This window comes from Phocoena phocoena, chromosome 6 (assembly GCF_963924675.1).
Source record: "Phocoena phocoena chromosome 6, mPhoPho1.1, whole genome shotgun sequence".
In the NCBI taxonomy this organism is placed as follows: Eukaryota; Metazoa; Chordata; class Mammalia; order Artiodactyla; family Phocoenidae; genus Phocoena; species Phocoena phocoena.
Genome location: NC_089224.1, coordinates 104,710,066 through 104,731,213, shown reverse-complemented (window position 1 = coordinate 104,731,213; position 21,148 = coordinate 104,710,066). Strand labels below are relative to the sequence as shown.

Below are 21,148 nucleotides of genomic sequence, written 5' to 3'. Positions count from 1 at the left end.
CGGCTTTTCTGTAGCCAGCTGAGGTATTACCTAGAATGCTAGAGAAAGAGATGGAAGCCCTGGCTTCAGTCACAGCCCTGATTGACCAGAGCTAGTCATCACCTAACCTCTCTGAACCTCAAACCCCTCATTTCTAAAAAGAAGCTGATTTTTTTTTGACTTGAAGGTCACTGGGTTATTGGGATGCTGCCATGTCACGTGTGTGAACACGCTCTGTAAAGCACTATATGCTTTTCCCCTGCATCTGTTGCTCTGGAGTTGTTTTTAATTTTCTGAAGTAGGGTGAGATAGTGAAAAGAGCTGGGCTTTGTAGTCATACTGGGTTCAGATCTAAGTCCAACATTTATTAGTTGTTTGACTGTGAGTGTTGATTTCTCCTTCAGGAAAATGGGGGTTAGAGGATCTGTTCCATGGGTAATGTGTGAGGATTAAGTGAGATAACCACATGTAAAAATCTTTGTGTGTAGAACATCATTGATGTTTGATGCATGGTGTCCTGATAATTTTAGTGCTAACACATTCTGTGTGCAGTTCTGTGTTCTGAGATTTTTCTGGCAGTTTTTCCTGCTTTGATTAATATATATAAAATGAATTTCAGAAGATTTAAAATGTGTGATGCATGGATGTTATATCTTAAAATTTGTACCACTATGGAATGCCAGGAATTAAGCAGCTGGGAACCAAAAGCCCAAGAAAGTTGGGTTATGCATCTTGATTCCTGGTTGCTGCAATGGTGGTACTAAGCCAATAGATGGTGCCATTATGTTAGGAGATGAGAAAATATTTACTTCTGCAAGTCATCATGTTGTTTCAGGGAATGTAACAGAGCCAGTCCTTGCTGGTTCTTTATCTGTTCTAATTAGAGTAGACTTTGTTCTTGATTCTGTGTAGAAAATATTAAATGTCTCGTAGGTAAAATAGTGAGATATTGAATTAATGTTAGGGTGCTCTTCCTCCTGTTTTTTCTGCTCTGACATTTCACCATGAAGTCTTTTGTGATTTGAGTTCAGTCCTTAGTCTATAACCAAATAAAAGCCCTTGCTAGGAGTACATTTCAGAACTTAAATGCAATGCACACAGTTTTAAGTCCTTTGCTTTTTTTTTTTTTTTTTTTTTTTTTTTTGCGGTACGCCGGCCTCTCACTGTTGTGGCCTCTCCCGTTGCGGCTCCGGATGCGCAGGCTCAGCGGCCATGGCTCACGGGCCTAGCCGCTCCGCGGCATATGGGATCTTCCCGGACCGGGGCACGAACCCATGTCCCCTGCATCGGCAGGCGGACTCCCAACCACTGCGCCACCAGGGAAGCCCAGTCCTTTGCTTTTTAAACCCCATTTCAGAGAGAGTGGGGTTAATTAGTTCATCTTTACCTGCTTTTGTTTCAGAATTGGCCCTACTACAAAAAGTGCCTTTACATTCTCGTAACCTGGTGCTTGATGATCTTTTACTTTCTTGTTGGACAGACCAAGTGGAAAGTCATTTTATACATCAGAAGACTTTTCATGTGGAGGTCATGTAACTAGGGATTTGTTGGCAACCAGATCTGCCATTACTAGCTGTGTGTTTTTGGTTAGGTTCCTTTACCTCTCTGACCTTAGTTTTTTTTGTTTTGTTTTTTTGCATCTATAAAGTGGAGATAATGCCATCTAGTCCACAGATGAATAAAGTGAAAAAATATATGTAACAGTGTTTTGCACATTTTTCCGGTAAATAGGACTTATTGTTTGCACAAGGCTCTATGGACAGATAAACCTTTACTTACAATTAAGACTAAGTGTGTTTTTATAAATTATTAAACTCTGTAGTCCTTTGTCCTAGAGGGTTCTAAGGGACAGGAAAACTTGGAAAAGGCCCGCAAAGGGATTAACTTGCAGTTTGGGAAGATATTTTGAAATGCGGGCCAGAGTAAAGGGTGCCTTTGAAAGACCTGTCAGCTCTAACTGCCTCGAACTCCTGCAGCAGGAGAGAAGTGTGTGCCCCGCGCTCTGCAGTGCTGAGTGAGAGCTAGTTTCCTGGTGGGGCCTGATGATTGTGGGAGCCTGATGATTAGGAGAGGTAATTTTAAGGTAATTTTCATCCTCCATCTTATCCTTTACACATAGGGTTAGGTGATGACTCCTCTGTTTGAAGGAGAACAGTTTTCTGTCCTCATACCTTGTGGCATTTCATTAAAATACATTAATAAAACACAGCCTTTCACTTTTTAGGCCTGAATGCCCCAAATGTTAGTCTTTTCTTAAGAATAAGTGTTTATAACCTGTCAGGTCAATGAGACATTGCAGTTGCAATTATAAGAAAAATCCCTGTTCTCTTTGAGTGGTGTTTTACATTATTTACGTAGAGTGAAATTTAACTCCTTTTTGACTACATTACATTTAGAAAAGGAACTGCATTTTTTGAGAAATTAGTTTCTGAATGAAATGTTGTTGGATGCTTTAAAATCTATTTCTTAGCATATTAAATGGAATATTTATATATGTATATTTTCATTGGGGATAAAATGACATTGAGGTACATTTGCTGATGAAAAGGAAGCATTCTTTCCCCTCACGAGGGGTTTAAATGTAATACTCAGTGCCTACTCAGGAGTGAAAACATCAAATTAAACTGCTTATGCTGACAAAGGGCAAATCTGGATTTCAGCAACCCATGCAAGATTGTCTGATTGCTTGGCCTGCCTCTCCTGGAAGCTTTTGGCCAAGACTTAAAATGAAATGCATGCATACATTTAAACCATTTCAAGTCAGTGTCTGAGTTTTCCCAAGCTCTAAGAGGAGTTCCACTGCTCTCTAGTGGCTGAATGTGGTCCCCCGACACCAACATTGTTTTATTTTCATGAATCAGCTCTTCACACATTGGCAGTATTGGCTTCCAGAGCAGGCACCAACACCAGGAGACCAGACCTTGTAGACAGAAACAGACTGAAAAATGATCCCCATCTGTGGGTCTGTGGAGAGCACCAAATTTTGTCCAGGATGAGTGGCCAGTTGACTAACAATGAGCAAGTGTGAATAAGCACTCTGTCAGGGAGAGCTGACACTGATGGATGAGAAAGTTCTTGGTGTTACTCTTTTATCGCTGCATACATCTTACACCTTGGCAGGCCACGGTGGCAAACAGGTCCTTGGGTGCTTAAAATGGACCACTTCTTAGCAGAAGGAGCAGCTCTTTTCCTGAAAAGATCTGGTTGAATTGATTTGGGGGAAAAGCAGTTAGAAATCCATTTCCTGCTGCCTCTCAGAACTTCATGACTTTGAGAGAAGAAATTTTAAAGACCTCCATTTCTGTTAAAGACCTGAGACTTGTTGAGAATGATTGTATAAAAGAGCCCCTAAAAAAAAAAAAAAAAAAAAAAAAAGAGCCCCTGGAGGACGGGGACCTTGTGTTAGAGTATTTGTAACAGCTGACTTTTATTGAGCTTTTACTATGTGCCAGGCATTCTGTTTTACTTGTGCCGTCTCATTCAGGTCTCAGCCGACCTATGAGGAAGACGCATTCTATCATCTTCCCCTTTGTGCAGGGAGGCAGCCAGGGCAGTAGGGCTGCTGTCCTGTAGTTTCTGGGGCACCGTTCACCTTGTGCTTGCTGTGGTGGTGCCGCCTGGAGCAGCTTGGCAGTCGTGCAGGGCTGGGAGGGCCTCAGTGGTGTGCTGTGGGAAAACAGGCAGGAAGCTCAGCTGTGCCGCATCTTTTGCATCCGTGTTCCAGAGCCTGCCGCTCAGTGGGCACCTGGGGTGGTTGGTTTGAAAGAATGAGTGGAGAGTTGCCCTTCTGAAAAGTGCATGGGCTAAAGAGCCACAAGACCTAGATTTGAATCTTGGCTCCCCTTATTGCCTTTAAATCAGCTGAGCCTCAGTTTCCGTGTCTGTAAAATGAGGAAATACCTGCATCACATGAGTTAGGGTCTGGGACCGATAAGGTCCTAAGGGTAAATATTTTCCCTTCCCCGGTGTGAGAATTTGTGAGCCTAGACCTTATTAGAAAAAGTAGATTTCTACCTGCTGGCTTTCAGATCCTTCCTAGAGCTTGACTTAGAGCAGCATGTTTTAGAAAATTATTTGTCTTTTATAGTTTCTTCAGCATGTCTGATAAAATAGGTTCTAGAATTGCCAAGTTTGATTTCATACTTGAGTGAACCCTGACATGTATAAAAATAACACGTTTCATGGTTTAAAAAAATTCCCACTATCCTTAAGGCATATTAATGGAGGTATTTTTTAAAATATATAGAGCAAGTAAAAGCAATATCTTAGTAAAATTTTCTTGATACATTTCAAATTTTGTCCTGAGTTGGATTGTTCTCTCAGAAAAAGTTAGGATTCAAATTGAACTACTAATACTAATGCTGATAAACTAAAATCAGAAACACTCTCAGAGGGTTTAGAAAATGGAGACTAATTTCATTGTTTTATTTTATTTTTTTTGAATGGGGCTATTTAAAAATAAATGCTTAGATACTTGAACAGCATTGCTAAATAGTGAATGGCATCTGTTTAATCATTTAAAACATTTAACTGAAATCCCAGTCTCATTTGAATTTCCAAGCAAAACAACACAAATTAACTGTATCCAGATGTGTGGAAATCATTCTGCTGTAATCTGAGCAAAAAGTAAGTTAGAAAGCATGCTTTTGGGGGTGGAGAGTTAAGAAAATAGAGCTGCTTCCATGCTTACTTGCTAATCTTAATTTCAAGCATTTGGCTTTGTAATTTAAGAGGCAGCACGTGGAACAGAAGCAGTGTTGGACACTTTAAATTTAGGATGATTGGGGCTCACATTCCCAGATTTGCTAATCACTAGCTGTGTGATCTGGGCAAGTTCCTTATCTCCAAAATTCAGTCTTCCCTCCTGTGAAATGGGACTGCATTTACCTGCCATGTCTGAGGAGCAGACAAAACTCATGTGACTGTGCTTTGAAATTTCATAAAACACCACGTGGACTGTGTCTGTTGTGGTCTGTTTAGTAATTTGTTTGCCACATAGTATACTCCTGGATAAGTGAGATCTGGCTTGGCGCTGATATGCTCAAAGTACTTCATTGTTAAGATGATTTTATCTCTTTTTAAAAAATTTTGGTGCCTGTTTTAAGGAAGCCCTCCTAAGGACTGTGGTGGAGAGACCTGGTGTGTTTATTTGTGATGATTGACTGCTGTTGTTCCTTGGGACTGTTGACGCATGCGTGGGTTGACCTTCAGGCCCCTGTGTACAGATTTCAGGACTAAGCTGCCTGCTGCTGCTGTTACATAGCAAGACTGTGACAGCTGGCAAGGTCTTGGTCTTTTGGCTTTTTTTTTTTTTAATCCCTTAACAAAGTTGAATTCTTATTTTTTCCAAGTGTATATCTTAAAAAATTGTAAGTAATGCATTGTCTTTGAAAAAAAATAAGAAAACACAAATAAACAAAAGAATGTAGCACCACCCAGAAATAAGCATAATTTTAAAAAATTTTCTTCCAGATGTGTATAATATGTATTATGTAAACATATCTGTTAATTTTGCTTGGGAACATGTTTTTCCCTCAGTAAATATTGTATCATGGACATTGCCAAAAAATATTATATTTAATCACCATGTATATAGTATTTTTTTATTTTCCCTATCTCCTGATTGTTGGTGTTGGACCTTTACATTTACCTCCAGTTTTTGTTACTGTTGCTGTTGTTACTTTTGCTTTTTTCTAATTTAAACAGCGATCATAATGTCATTTGGGTACTTATCCATTTATTTCTTTAGAATATGTTTCTAGCAGAATTGCAGGTTTGGTGGGTGTGTATATAGCTTTATGCTTTCTGATTGATGTTTCTAAATTGTGTGTTAGAAAAGTTCTATCCATTTGTGCTTCTACAAGAATGTTAGATTGCCCTTTTTACTACATCTTTGTCAGCACTGGGTATTATTCTTTTTAATTTTTGCTAATCTAAAAGCCAAAAAATGGCTATTTAGTTTCAATTTATATTTCTTTGATTACTAGTGAACTTGAACAGTGTCTCTAAATGTGTATAGGCCTCTGCTTTTTTTCTTTTCTGTAAACTGCAGTGTCCTTTTCTCTGTTGGTGTATTGATGTTATTTATCTGTGAGCTCTTTTTACTTATTAATGCCCTGTGTGTTGCACATATTTCTCTGAGTTTCAGGGCTTATATTTTTCATTGTTTACAGGTGTTAGTCTTTTTTTTTTAAGCCAGTCGCTTATTATTAATAAGACAGATACTTCATTTTAAAAGCATGGCTGGTCACAACTACTGAGCCTGTGCGTCTGGAGCCTGTGCTCTGCAACGAGAGGCCGCGATAGTGAGAGGCCCACGCACCCTGATGAAGAGGGGCCCCCGCTTGCCACAACTACAGAAAGCCCTCACACAGAAACGAAGACCCAACACAGCAAAAATAAATAAATAAACTAATAAACTCCTACCCCCAACATATAAAAAAAAAAGAAAAAAAGAAAAGCATGGTTGGAGATGTGACCCTTGTGGCGTTTATGCCTGAGCCCTCTTCTCCTGGAAGTCTGCAGTGTGGGTGCCCCATGGAGTCATCTTGAAGGTCTGAGGGTGAGTCAGGCCCTGGCAGTCAGAGATGGGGAGCAAGACTGTGCTTTCTGGGACTCACAGGGGCGTCTGTTGAATTCTTTTAATAAGCATCAAACCTGGACAGCCTGGGTAAGGCGGTGCCCACCCAGGTGGCTGCAGTGGATCAGGGGGTGCAGAGCAGTTTCTGTCCCTCGTGGATGAAAGAGGGCTGAGTTGCGTACCCTTCCCCCCATCCCTGTCTCTCCCCACAGCCTGCGTGCTGGGCGGTTTGGGAGTTGGTGGTTGAGCAGATGGGTGTGTGTGGATGGCGTGGGTGAGCTTGGGGAAGGACGGTGGGTGCAGAGGCAAGTCAGTGGGTAACTAGGTAGCCGTCACAGTGTCGTGCACACCCTCTCTCTAAATGCTGGTCACTGGATTGTACCTCGTATTGCTGTTTTGAAGAGCTTTGTTCTGGAAGCTGGCTTCTAGTAACTGTGGGTGGGCTGAGAAAGGCAGACTTGGTGGAGGTTGCTAAGGAGCAGCTACCTGGAAACTACTGATGAGACAGAGCTTTGGTAGAAAAATGCAGAAATCCAAGGAGGGCGTTTCATTCCTGTGATATCATAGAGTTCAGACCAGACTGGGACGTATAATAGGACATGGTTTTGTGGGTTTAAAGGCTTCTTTTCTTTTGAAAATTGACTTGCTTTACATTTGAGTTTGTCTTATATTCACCCCGGTATGATAAATTAGGTAATAAATGTTCTTTTACACTTTATCAAGGCATTTATTGCTGTCACTCCTTCAGGGCCAGCTCCGTTTCCCCGGCTCCTCCATTTGAACCGTTGTACTCAAATCAGCCCAGCCTAATGTAGCAAATTCTATTTAGTGCTCACTGTGTGCCAGAGACTGCTAGGTATGGCGGATGCAGCTGCGAAGGGATGGACAGCTGGCAGAGATGAGAGTGATAAACTCTCATGGGGGTGTGGTGGTCAAGGAAGGCTTCTAGGAGGAAGTCATCTCACAGTTGGGGTTGGATGGGTGCCTCGGAGTTCTGTGGACTGTCAAGGGGGCAGAGGGAATAGCACGTGCCAAGGTGGGATAGGCTTGAAATGGTCTGGGCATTTAGGAAATTCTTGTCGGTTTAATGTTGGTAGAGTGTCAAGTGTGTGTGTACATTGGGGAGGAGGAGGGGCTGAGCGAGCCAGAGACCTGGTCATGGAAGGTCATGTGTGTCTGCTCTGAACTATATTGTGGCCTGTAGAACTTTCTGTTTGAGAGAGTGACATAGGGTCACACCTGAGACAGGAATCCTGCCCTGTGCTTGTTAGTCCTGTAATCCTAGACAAGAAGCTTTATCACTTCACTGGGTTGCTGTGAGGATGACCAAATGACAACATACGATGTGTGGCCCACGGTGGGTGCCCAAACAGAATGCTCTTGTTCTTCCCTCTTGGCTTCCTCCTCTCTCCTATAAGAGAAATTGAGGGCAGGTCTTGTACCCCTTGCTCTTAGAGCTCGTCCTGCGTTTGTGGAAAGCATATTCCCTCTGACATCCATTTCCTTCACCTGACACGCCCACTGTCTAAAGCAGAGCCCCCTATACCCGGTACACTGTCCCCTGGCTTTTCTGTTTGTTTATTCCTTAATGGGAAACCAGGCCGTTCTGACTGATTGTCTAAGGTGGCCTTGTTTTTGGAATAAAAAATCAGGGTAAATCCTTCAGAGGATTTTTGCCTTGGTTTTGGGTATGAGAGTGCCAGGTTAATAGGTTGATGCTGAAATCATGGAATGTCTGTGGACATTATTATGGTTTATGGGGAAAATGGGATATAATATTTAAACATTTTGTGAGTCAAATGGCTGCTCTATTACTATGGAATTTGATGATTTATTATATATAGTTTTAAGTGGCATTGAAATAAAATCTGGGAAACTTGAATTGAAATTATTTAAAAAGACCTGTCTCATTGAGTTTACCATCTTTTTTCTTTTTAACGGCAAACGCCTTGTTCCTTCCCCCGTTTGCATTGCCTTGAAATTATGTGAGGATTTGCATGTTGTTCTCTTGCCATTTTGGGCATTTGCAGTCATATTTGAAATTCTGTCTTCTCTTTTCTAAGCAGCAGACACACATTCAGAGTTTCCTAGAAACCTGTTGACAAAGTCAATTGCACTCCATTTCCTAGCACTTCTGTGTACTTCTGAAAAGGGGGCGCCAAAGTCCTCCTTTCCTAAAAATGCTAGGAGCAGGAGTAATTTGAAAGTGATTTAGAAATTGTTTTTAATGTTGAATTTCCCCTTCTTTTCAAGTTTATTTGGAGTCCACTTATCTTTGATCTCAGGCAGAATCAGGCAGTTTAGCAAGCTCCTGTTTTCCTGAAAACATCTCAACTCTGTGCACGTGCATGTGTGCCTGCATGTATGTGTGTGTATGTGTGTAAGTTGGTGTGTGTGTTTTGGGGGGGTGTGATGTAAATGGGGAAGCAGAAATACAGTGTAATAGGGATCCCTGTGTCCTTTCTATGTTTAACTCTTCTACACCTTCCACTCTAAAAAAAAAAAAAAATCACTGTGATGAGAAGCATCACTACATTGATAGACACTTTTTGTTCTAAGAATTTAGATTTAGCATGTACTTCCACTTATGGAAATTTTTTCTGTGGTGGTGTTTCTCATGAAAAAAAGCTTTTGATAACGGAAGAATTATTAGGAGGGAAATATTTTTCATTTCTTAAAGTATTAGGTGAAGCTAAGTAGAAGGAAATATATGTGCCTGGGAAAAATTAGAGTAAAATTAATTTCTTGTGAAACTGCGAAAGAAAGGATGGCCCAGGAGAAAATACAGGCCTAGTAGTCTTTAGGGAAAGATGTCTTTAAGGTAAGTTGTGTTTCCCCTTTTACAGTAATTGATTACAGTTTTCCATAAAATTGTTAGCTCTTAGGTAAATAGCCGTCCTTCCCCTGTCCTTTTCTAATGTGTATTTCTGGCCTCTGGTGCGTTTACCCTTGGGCTCTTTGCAGAGACATTCTTGGACCAGGTTGGAAAAGAAGTATTTTTTTCCTGAGGTTTCCTGATTTGCAATTTTCTTGTTTCTTCGTGACAGTTGTCCTTTGTTTTCCATACAAAACCAGCTCGTTTTTTTACTACGAAGTCTGAGACTGGTTCTCACCAATGCCTTAAAACAGGTTACTTTCCCCCCTTGATCCCTGAAACTCAGAGTAAATGTGAGTCACAAAACATTGGTGAACTTTGACTCTATTTCCAGGACACATAAACTATGAAATTGCAAGGTTTGATTTTGGTGAATTTGTGTATATATATCTAGTTTTATTTGGGTACACTAGTTTTATATCTGTTTAATTTCTGTTTCCTTTCTAAAGGGCTTTTAATATCTCTTTAGGTTCCTTTTGTTTTTTTTGTGTGTGTGTGGAGAAAAAATTGTGAGAGGGGAAAATGGGGTTGCCTTTTGCTCCCAAAGCTTAAATGAATAGTCATTGCCCGTAATGCCGTCTACGCTCATAGCTTCCCCCTGCTTTAGATGCAATGTATCCGGTGCTGTGAAGGTAATGATCCTCAACCACAGCAATATCCCCTAACAGGAGTATCTGTCATATTCATTGGGATTACCATGTTCATTGATTTGTGTCTGTAAATCTGCTGTTTCTACCCTTTAAATTTGATCTATAATTGGACCTCCTTAAATGGTTCAGATAAGGTAGTCTGTATTTTCTCAATGCAGCGATGCTGTCAGCTTCTCCTTTTTCATTATACATTCAGCAGACTTGATAAAATCAGCAGGACACCTCATTTGAAACTGTTTAATCGCTGCCTTTTTCCTTTGCTAAACCATTGAGGTGGTCAAGCGATGTACACAAATCATTTTAAATAGAAAATATGGTTTTCTCTGTGACCCAGCTAAATAGATAGTGTTACGCAAAACAAGTTAAAAAGTAATAAATGCCAAAAAAATCTTCTAATTGGAGTAAAAAATTGTGGGCAACTCTATCCTCTCTCCAAAAGTAGAGTATCCTAAAATATTGCCAGGACCCTGTAAAGACAAGATGATGGTTTTCTAAACATTCTCTGGTTTCTGAACAAAACAAGTTTAAATTTTCATAGTGCTGAGCTGCCTTTTATATCCATTCAAAGGGAGCCCATACTTATTTGTAATGCCTTTACATCCTGCTTTTGTAGGGAGAAATTTGCTGTCTGTTAATATCTGTGTAGCATAACCTTTCAGCCATTTGCTATTGTGATAATAAATTTTTGTTTCTTTGTCTGTCATTTTGTCTACTCAGCTGTTACTCCTCAACGTACGAGCTAAAAATAATAGCTCCAAATAAATGCCACATAATAAAGTGTTTTACAGTTGTAGCTGGAATAACCTGGTGGCCGTAGCTCACAGTCCTATTACCATTGCTGGTGCTGTAGTTTCTTCCCCGTGTGTCAAGGTGACTCTACCGGGGCCAGCTCATTAAAACAATCTATTCTTTCTAACTGGCTTGGTATTTAGCGCTATACCCAGCAGCCTGCCAAGGCACAGCTTTGGAGCACAAGAGTCACAGCACAGGATATATGAAATTATGTGGCATTCACGTTTTGAACAAATACAAATTATCCATAACCTCATTTTCATGCTTCAGGATTTTATTGTGAATAATTTACAGTTACTCCTGTCAATAGTAGAAGTAGGGCCAGTTGCAGGTTTACCCGAGATAGTGGTAAGTGTGACTCCAGGCTTTTGAAGAGCAGTGTTTACCTGGTTTTTGTGGCCCTGTAGTGTTAATATTTACATTGTACTTGAATGTGACATTGGGTGTGTTTTGCCATTTTTGCTGCCCCGAGGTAAACTTGAGATGGAGAAGCTGGGAGTTGGTAAATATGCTAAAAATGCATCTTTTTTCCTACAGGTTCTGGCTCCTTAGCAGCAATGGCCGTGTTTGAAGATAAATTTAGGCCAGATATGGAGGTATGTAAGTTCCTACAGTTTTATTCTCTTTCACATTATCTTTCTAGTTGTATGTTGGACATTTACAAATTGATTGCTGATTCCTCCGAAGTTTGAACAGCACTGCTGTTAGTTGGAATGCTCTTTGGCACAGGTACTATGTTTGCTGAGAAGACTGGTTACTTGGGAAAGCTTCACTTTGGAGTGGCCTGCTATGCCCTCCCTCAGGCTTGAGGAGCCTGTACTGTTCAGCTTTTTGCTCTGGCCTTTGGGCTGTCTGGGAATCTTCTTGGCTGTAAATGCTGCTGCAGTGTAGCATGTTTTCTTATGCGTTATCACAATATCTCAAAATGACAGGTGTTTTGTTTTTTCACTAAGAATAGAGAAACTATGTATGTCTTTGCATGTCACACAGACCTGGCCTGAAAATGCGGGCAGTTTGAAAAATCCCTATAGGTTGTTCTGCATTTGGCGGAAGATGGGGACAATACCATGTGTGTAGTGGCCTGTTATCAGAGCATGATGTATGTATCTGGTGTCTCACATATATTTATAAGAGATTCTTTTATTATATTTTCTTTGGTAGTGGGGAGGGTGGTATCTTCTGAATGACATTCCACCTGTGTCTGCTTTAATGATAGATGTACCTCCATTAAGCAACCCCCTAGGACCCCAAAATCTCCAAGAACAAGCCACAGGTCTTTCATTGTCGCTTTGGAAGGAGTGTTCAGTATGCTTGGATACTTTATGGTACCATGTTATTCCTCCACTGTGCTTTATCCTCGCTGCTGAACTAGCTTGTAGGCACATTACGTCCTGAAGGCAGCCCTCATCATCTGCCCTTGTTTTTTTGATAGATGTTAATTTTTTCATGGGTAGTATCAACTTGTTTTCAACAGTTATTAGGCTGTTTATGAGTGGTTTGCCCTATTCCTTAATATGTAGGTTTCTGCTCTTCCTGCTTTTGCAGTAGTGTTTTGTGTAGATACCAGCGGGTGTTTCTGGGAATTACTTTTAGACAATGCTTTATGCCTAATCATCTTTGGAAAAGATTGCATGTTTAAAAGTTTTTGTTCTTCTCTAGCTCATTGTCATTAGAGCATCAAGTGTCATTGGAGCTCTGAAGCTCTCTGATCTTCAGGTTTGGGCCAAGTGCCAGGAGAGCAGAGAATGTAGGGTCGTGGATGCTGCTCAGCCAGAAAAGGGGTCTCCTGCCAGAAGCCACTACATCCTTGATATTTGAGGATAGCACATGTAAGGGACTTGGTCACTGATGGCTAGTTTTCTCCCCTTTCTTGAATTATCTGCAGGAATTAAAACATGTGACTAAAGATAGAATTTAGCTATAGGTGTTTTGTACTAGAAACAATAGTCTTGCTCCAATTAAGAATAGTAAACAGGTCCAAGTATCAACTGTAAATGAGATTAGAATTCTGTTCTCATTTCTCAATGTGAACATTTATTCCCATATCAGCATTATTTTCTGTTTGGGGTTCTTAAGTACAGAGGAAAAATAAGATATACTAGGTCACTTAAAAAGAAAAATTAAAAACGATCTCCCAGTTTTCAAACTAAAGGAGAGGAATTCCTAATGCTCCACAAATCCATTAGAACTAATGCAGGTATAGAGAGAAAGACTGATGATTTTCATTTAGAAAATCACCTCAGTAGTGTCAGGCCCTCCTTTAAACCACATTAATCTTTTCAAATTTTCTTGAAAGCTGTGTCTGTTTCCAATTGATTGGGACTTCCATATGTTAAAGAAAAATGAGAATTGCATAGAAAGTTGAAAGCATGAGGTACATTAAAAGTGATTTTACAAAAATAAGCTGAAAATGGATTAAAGACCTAAATGTAAGGCCAGAAACTATCAAACTCTTAGAGGAAAACATAGGCAGAACACTCTATGACATAAATCACAGCAAGATCCTTTTTGACCCACCTCCTAGAGAAATGGAAATAAAAACAAAAATAAACAAATGGGACCTAATGAAACTTCAAAGCTTTTGCACAGCAAAGGAAACCATAAACAAGACCAAAAGACAACCCTCAGAATGGGAGAAAATATTTGCAAATGAAGCAACTGACAAAGGATTAATCTCCAAAATTTTTATAAGTAGCTCATGCAGCTCAATAACAAAAAAACAAACAACCCAATCCAAAAATGGGCAGAAGACCTAAATAGACATTTCTCCAAAGAAGATATACAGACTGCCAACAAACACATGAAAGAATGCTCAGCATCATTAATCATTAGAGAAATGCAAATCAAAACTACAATGAGATATCATCTCACACCAGTCAGAATGGCCATCATCAAAAAATCAAGAAACAATAAATGCTGGAGAGGGTGTGGAGAAAAGGGAACACTCTTGCACTGCTGGTGGGAATGTGAATTGGTACAGCCACTATAGAGAACAGTATGGAGGTTCCTTAAAAAACTACAAATAGAACTACCATATGACCCAGCAATCCCACTACTGGGCATATACCCTGAGAAAACCATAATTCAAAAAGAGTCATGTACCAAAATGTTAATTGCAGCTCTATTTACAATAGCCCGGAGATGGAAACAACCTAAGTGTCCATCATCAGATGAATGGATAAAGAAGATGTGGCACATATGTACAATGGAATATTACTCAGCCTTAAAAAGAAGCAAAATTGAGCTATTTGTAGTGAGGTGGATAGACCTAGAGTCTGTCATACAGAGTGAAGTAAGTCAGAAAGAGAAAGACAAATACCGTATGCTAACACATATATATGGAATTTAAGGGAAAAAAATGTCATGAAGAACCTAGGGGTAAGACAGGAATAAAGACACAGACCTACTAGAGAATGGACTTGAGGATATGGGGAGGGGGAAGGGTAAGCTGTGACAAAGTGAGAGAGTGGCATGGACATATATACACTACCAAACGTAAGCTAGGGGGAAGCAGCCGCATGGCACAGGGAGATCAGTTGGGTGCTTTGTGACCGCCTCTAGGGGTGGGATAGGGAGGGTGGGAGGGAGGGAGACGCCAGAGGGAAGAGATACGGGAACGTATGTATATGTATAACTGATTAACTTTGTTATAAAGCAGAAACTAACACACCACTGTGAAGCAATTATACTCTAATAAAGATGTAAAAAAAAAGTGATTTTAACACTGCTAAAGTAATTTTATATTATTTATTTAGACTTTGGATTTGAAATGATTCAAAGGCCATGAACTTAATATTGCTGATTTAGGGAAGCAAAGGGAAATGTGAATCATCCCTTCAATAAAATTTCTGATATTATCAGTCTGAAGAGTTGTGTTCCTTAGATCAATTTTATCTATAATTCAGAGCACTTGTTGTTTTGTATTAGCTGCGAGAGCTTGAAACAGGTTGACTGAATTCCCATTTCAGATTGTTAATTAAATTTACAATTTCAGGTGAGTGGTTTTTATTCACTGAACTTATTGACACTTGACACAGCCTGACAATCAAAAAAAGTCAGTTGATTAAGGAGAAGGTAGTACTTGCTTCTCCAGTGAAGTGAGTTTAAAAGTAAATAGAAGGCAATGGTAATACTTTTAAAAATCTAAAGGGAGGGCTTCCCTGGTGGCGCAGTGGTTGAGAGTCCGCCTGCCGATGCTGGGGACACGAGTTTGTGCCCCAGTCCGGGAAGATCCCACGTGCCGCGGAGTGGCTGGGCCCGTGAGCCATGGCCGCTGAGCCTGCGCGTCTGGAGCCTGTGCTCCGCAACGGGAGAGGCCACAACAGTGAAGGCCCACGTACTGCCAAAAAAAAAAATCTAAAGGGATATTAATAGATAATAAAATTATTGTGAAGAACAAGCAACTAACTGCTGGCCACCCTGCTTTCTTCTGGTGACGATTAAGTGATGTGGTTTCAGTGGAAGGCCGAGACTGCTTAGGAAAGTTGAGAGAACCCTGTTTTAGTGACTTTGCTGTGAAAGAGAATTCGGCCAGGGTGTCATTTCTGGCTCTGCATTTGTATAGAACTCATGGAAACATTTGGTTTCAAATTTCCAAACTTTAGTTTTCTTCTTTCCATGGAGGCTTTCTGTCTTTCTGTGGCAAGAAGCCCTCCATAACTTTTCTTTCTTGCCTATTTTGAGACTGAAGGGTTGGAATGACTAAGTCTGCTTATTTCCCTTCAGTAGGGGAAAGGATTCTGGACATGTCTCAAACAAACCCAGGAGACCTGCCTGTCAGGTCTTGCATGGATCTCCAGGACAGTAACTGCTGCTCACTTCATAGAGAATTGCATGGGGAGGGGAAGTTTCAGGCTCTCATAATTACAAATCGTTTGCCAAACAGTGATTTTTAGGCCAGACTCATGAAACAAACTCTTGGCTTTATTGTTAAAACAAATAAATTAGGAAAAGCCCATAGTCTTTTTTTTTTAAACTGCAAACCTGTGCCTTGGACAGTGCTGGGCCTAGACTGTAGTATTTATGGAATGAAAGTCCCTGCCTCCTTAAAAACCTTTAATGTTTTCTCATTGTCTTTGGCTGCACAGTCTGGTATGGTAGCCACCAACCACATGTAGCTGTTGAGCACTTGAGTGTAGCTAGTCTGCATTGAGAGGTGCTGTAAGTAGAAAACACATCCCAGATTTCAGAGACTGGGTCCAAAAGTTTAAAAACATATCTCATTAGTAATATGGTTACATGTTGTAACGATACTATTTTAAGTATATTGGGTTAAATAAAAATATTATTAAATTTTTTTCACCTATTTTTACTTTTTTATATGTGGCTACTAGAGAATTTAAAACTAAATATGTGGTTCACATATTTCTATTGGACAGGACTCGTCTTGAACTTGTCATTTGCATACTACATTTAAGGATTCTGCCATGTCTGGATGCCACCTCTACTGTTATTTTTCTTGAAAATTTTCTTTTACATCAGGTCACTGTTTTATAAATTGAGTTATCATTTACATAAAATAAAATGCACAGATCTGAACTGTATAGTGCGATAGGTTTTGGCATTTGTAATTGCGCAAGTAACCGTCAGTCAGATCAAGACAGAACATTTCCTTCACTGCAGAAGTTCTCCTTGCAAGTCAGTTCCCTTTCCTCTCTTCCCTACAGCCACTCTAGTTCACCTATTTAATTTAAATTTATTTTTAAAATACAGTGTGCATCTATGAAATCCTGGGTTTGATGTGATGGTTATTTTTCGCCCCAAGACATGAAAATAAGTGCATACTATTAATATAAATAAAAAATGTATTCGTGTATCACCATCATGTAAGCCCAGGGGTATTAATATTAAACTTTAGGAAACATAGGTCTGCATTCCTGCTTCACTTCAACCCGTCTCGCCTGCTTGCTGTTCTTTGAATACAGTGTGTACTTGCTTGCTGTCGAATCCTGCTCTCTGCCGGTGCCTGCCAGCAATGCTCTCACCTGCTTCCTCATTTATTTGTGTTTCCATACTGCATTGTACACACCTGTCCCATTGTTTTATGGCTGTTTTCAGGGGCATCTCCGCTACTTGCCGAGAGAGGGGAGACCCTTGAGGGCAGGGACCATGAAATCATCTCTCCTCTTCAGCTCCTGATGTTCAGTACATGTTTGTAGAGTTGAGACAGGATAACCCGGAGCTAAAGCAAAATCTGAGTCATCAAAAACCACCTGGGAAATGGAGGGGACTTTCTCTTCTTCCCATCTGGAAAGTGCTGAACTTTTTTCTTTTTCTTTTTTTTTTTTTTTTTTGAGATAACAGAAGAAGATAACTAGTACATTTCTCATATAATACACAGTATTGGGCCAGAGTCAACACACCAAACACCCCATTGAGTACACAGCCGAAATGAAGATGGGCCAAAGGGCAGGTGCTCATCGGGAAATTACAGGCCAAAAAGCAGAACAGTGAAACCTAGCTGGGATTCATAAATGCCTAAGATGGACTTCTGCCTTTAGAAGTAATCTGAACCAGTGATTTGCTTCAGGTAAAAGCTCTGACTCAAGGTTTCAGAGAAACTGCCGGCTAACTGAGTTTAAGGCCCATTAAAAATCTTTTAAAATTCTCATCCAGTTGTGGCCCTAACACTGCCTGTCCTAGTCTTGGGATGCTCATTTTCTTTTCTCCTTGCTGTTAGCCTGGAAGTTCTCTGAGGGCAGGAACTGTGCTTATTTGTTTCTATTTCCTCACACCTAAAATGATGCATAGTAGGTAGTCAGCCAGTATTTGTTGAATGAGTGGATAAAAAGGTGTCAGAAGCAACCTTTCTTAGTTGGTCCCAGATTTACATTCCTTTGAAACAGTTTGATAACTTCACCTTTAGTGTTCATAGTTCTCAGATGGATAAAAATGAAGGCATTAAAAAATTGTATTACTGCTGATAAATCTCATGCTTTGTTTTTATCAGCAAAGGTGCATATTTGGACACTGTACCTATGTATTAGTAGAATAGTGGATTTTGAAATGTGTGAGTTAACCTAATGACAAGGGGTCAGTTGTATTAGAGGGTTTTTTGGTGACGATGAATTGTGTGGAGCCATTCCCCTAGAATTTTTTTTTTTTTTCCTATTGTTAAGGCTGGCATAAGAACTAAGCCCCTTATCCTGGTTATTATCCACAGGCTAGCTGGACAGGAAATTAGTGATAAACACACTGTGGCCTTCTGAGTCCATTTTCCAGTTACGTTATGAGGAATTTGACCATTGTACCTGGAAATATGGTGTTAGCTTTGTGCGAGTATGTATCTTGAAAATTGCTGAAATAAAAACTTTTATTTTAGGGTGGGGAGGGTTAAGGAAATGAATCTGATAGCTTAGGTTAGTTTTCCTTCCATCCTGTTTCTTTGTAAGAAGGAATGTTTCCATTTGGCCCAGTGAGAAATTTAAACTCTTGAAGATTATAATTCATAAAAATGGGTAGAAGATTAATATTTAGTCTGTCAAGATCAGTACTGTCCCCTCTTTGCACTAATTGTCAGAAAGCGTGTGAGGGCTGCTGAAGGGTAGCGGTGTGCGGCAGGACCCTCACATCACAGGGAGATGATTCAAAGGCAAACTGTCCTGCACCCTCTGGTATCGACTTGCAAATTAGCATCTGGAATCTAATTAAACAAGCTTAATGAAAGTAGCAGCTGAATACTGCTGGAAAAGACAATCAGCTTTTTTCCCCTCTCTGATACATACTCTGTACTATTGAAGTTGGTCAACAAACACATCATGTGAGCACAGTTAAAAAAATTAGCATTTATTTGAAGAATAGAAACTGTTTTTCATTCTGTTACGCATTTGGCATGCTTTGGCGTCCCATGAGAGCCATGCCACAGCAGATAGCGCACAATATTTATAAATCCATGACAGGCAATAATAGCAACTTGAAAAATTCTTTTGCTAGAATCTCAAGTTGAGAGCTGCCAAAAGCTGAGAGGATCAGATCTGCAGTGGCAGCTGCTGTGCCCTACAGTTAGAATTCTAGACTTTGAAGATGCTCAACTTAAAGAAATGAAGACTGCAGGCTTAGCCAATTTTTGCAGGTTTCTAGAGCTCTGGCTCTCTGCCTTTTGAAGATGAGTTGCTGAAGCTTCTACCACTGCCTGAGGCGTGCTAACACCAGCAGGATCTTTCCCCCCCCCCCCAGTCTTAGTGTGTCTTCAGTTTTAAGTAGCACATGCTTAGTCAGTGCCAACTGTGATGGTCCTTTTTCTGGTCACAATACCGAGGGATGAGCTCTTACCCTATACCCTTTAGAGAGAAGCTGCAAAGATAGATGGTGACGTATACAAGTGCCACTTCAGCCGTCTGATTTATGGAGTCATATTTTATCACTTGGCAAGTGCTGGCCTCTAGAGAAGCCCTTATTGCTAAAGATGTGAGCAGCTATCGCCCTAAAGGCTTGTGTTTACCTCACAAACGTGATGCCAAACACGTAGCTACGGAGGAAACAGAATTAATCTGTCATTGCAGGCAGCTATAGATCCACTTTACATAGTGAAAGAGTTGATACCAATATGGTGTTCTATAGCAAATTTTAGAAGTGACTGTAGTTTTTTGTTTGTTTAAGTCTAATAGTAGAAAGACACTGAAGTTTCAGATTTATTTGTGCCATGCAGATGGACAATAGTGTAAGAGATGTGCATTATTTTGATTAAAAAAAAAGAATCTATTCAGTTTGGCACATAGACAGGTCCCAAGGGGAAGCATAGAGCATGAGTTCAATGTGGTCAGATGGAAAAGGGCACAGGAGCTTAGGAGCTAGAGGATTGGCCTGTGAGTGTGTTTCCACTGTACGCACGGCACGACTGTGGGCAAGCCACAGCCCGGCACTGTTCATCCAGAAGACGGGGATCCAGAGACCTGCCTGTGGGCTGCTGTCAGGATTAGATGTGGTCTGTAAAGCACTTCATATGATGGCTCACACGAAATTGGCTCTAAAATATGGCAGCTGCTTCTGTGTTTTAGTAATTCAGTAGTATACAAACATCACATAGCAACGACTAACATTATTTGTACTTGTGTCAGGCTTGATGATAGATATGATTCTTTTTAAAAAAATTTTTATATTTTATTTATTTTTGGCTGTGTTGGGTCTTCGTTGCTGCACCCAGGCTTTCTCTAATTGTGTCGAGCAGGGGCTACTCTTTGTTGCGGTGCGCGGCCTTCTCATTGTGGTGGCTTCTCCTGTTGCGGAGCATGGGCTCTAGGTTCGTGGGCTCAGTAGTTGTGGCACACAGGCTTAGTTGCTCCGTGGCATGTGGGATCTTCCTGGACCAGGGCTCGAACCCATGTCCCCTGCATTGGCAGGAGGATTCTTAACCATTGCGCCACCAGGGAAGTCCTAGGTATGATTCTTCTTTCTTATCTGAAAGCTTAAAATCGGAGACAGGCCTAGCTAGTGGTCATGACAGTAGAAGAAGCCTGTTTAACACACAGCACAGGCTATGGAAATATTTGCCTTTTTGCTATGGGGCGAAGGTATTGAAAACACAGCAGTCATAGTAGCTGATGCTTTTTGAGTGCTTATGCTGTGCCAAGCTCTTTTCTAACAGCTTTGTCTGCATCATCTTATTTACTTTTCAACAGTCGTGTGGGGTCTGTACTTTGTTATCCCTGTTTTGTTGAGAAGAAAAATAGGGTGTAGGGAGGTCACATATCTTACCCGAGGTCACACAGCCGGGCAGTGATGGAATCATGGTTTGAACCCTTGTCAGTCTGGCCCTCCGATGTGATCGATCACCCTGCTCTTCTGCCTCTTTGCTAGGCCTGTAGTTCTTTGAAAACAGAGTGGGGAAGACATCTTATTCCAGGTGAGCAGAGGTGTGGGCTGCTTGGGCTATTCCTTTTCTCTGATGAGGTCTTGTGAAGATGGCACGAAGCCAGACGAATGTCAGAGGAGGTGTATAAACCTCTTTGGTGAGCTCAGTGACTGGAAGGAACCCAGGGATGGAAAGATGCAAAGTTAGAAATACAGAGATATTGGGAAATATAAGTAAGTCATTTGGCTATGGAAGGTTATTTTTTTCTTCTCTTTGAATTCATCAGAATTTATTTTCATCTTTTAATTGTCCTCCCCCACAAATATCCTGAGGTTGTTTTTTCCCTCAGAGTTTTCAGGGGAGCTGTTTTTCTCTATATAGCTAATGTTTAGATGGCATAGCCTTCTTCAAATTTAGTGAGACCAATAAGCCTTTAAATATTGGTGAATGGCATTTGTCCATTTGAGGCAAATCATAAATAA

General features: G+C 40.5%; 1 protein-coding gene across 1 annotated transcript in view; it reads left to right on the top strand.

Annotated features, from left to right (window-relative positions):
* The window catches only part of PSMB7 (proteasome 20S subunit beta 7), a 58,651-nt gene that overhangs the window by 16,910 nt on the left and 20,593 nt on the right, over nt 1-21,148 (top strand). The window contains exon 6 of the mRNA XM_065878619.1: nt 11,414-11,472. Coding sequence (XP_065734691.1) covers nt 11,414-11,472 — 59 coding nt within the window. The remainder of the gene's footprint in view (nt 1-11,413; nt 11,473-21,148) is intronic.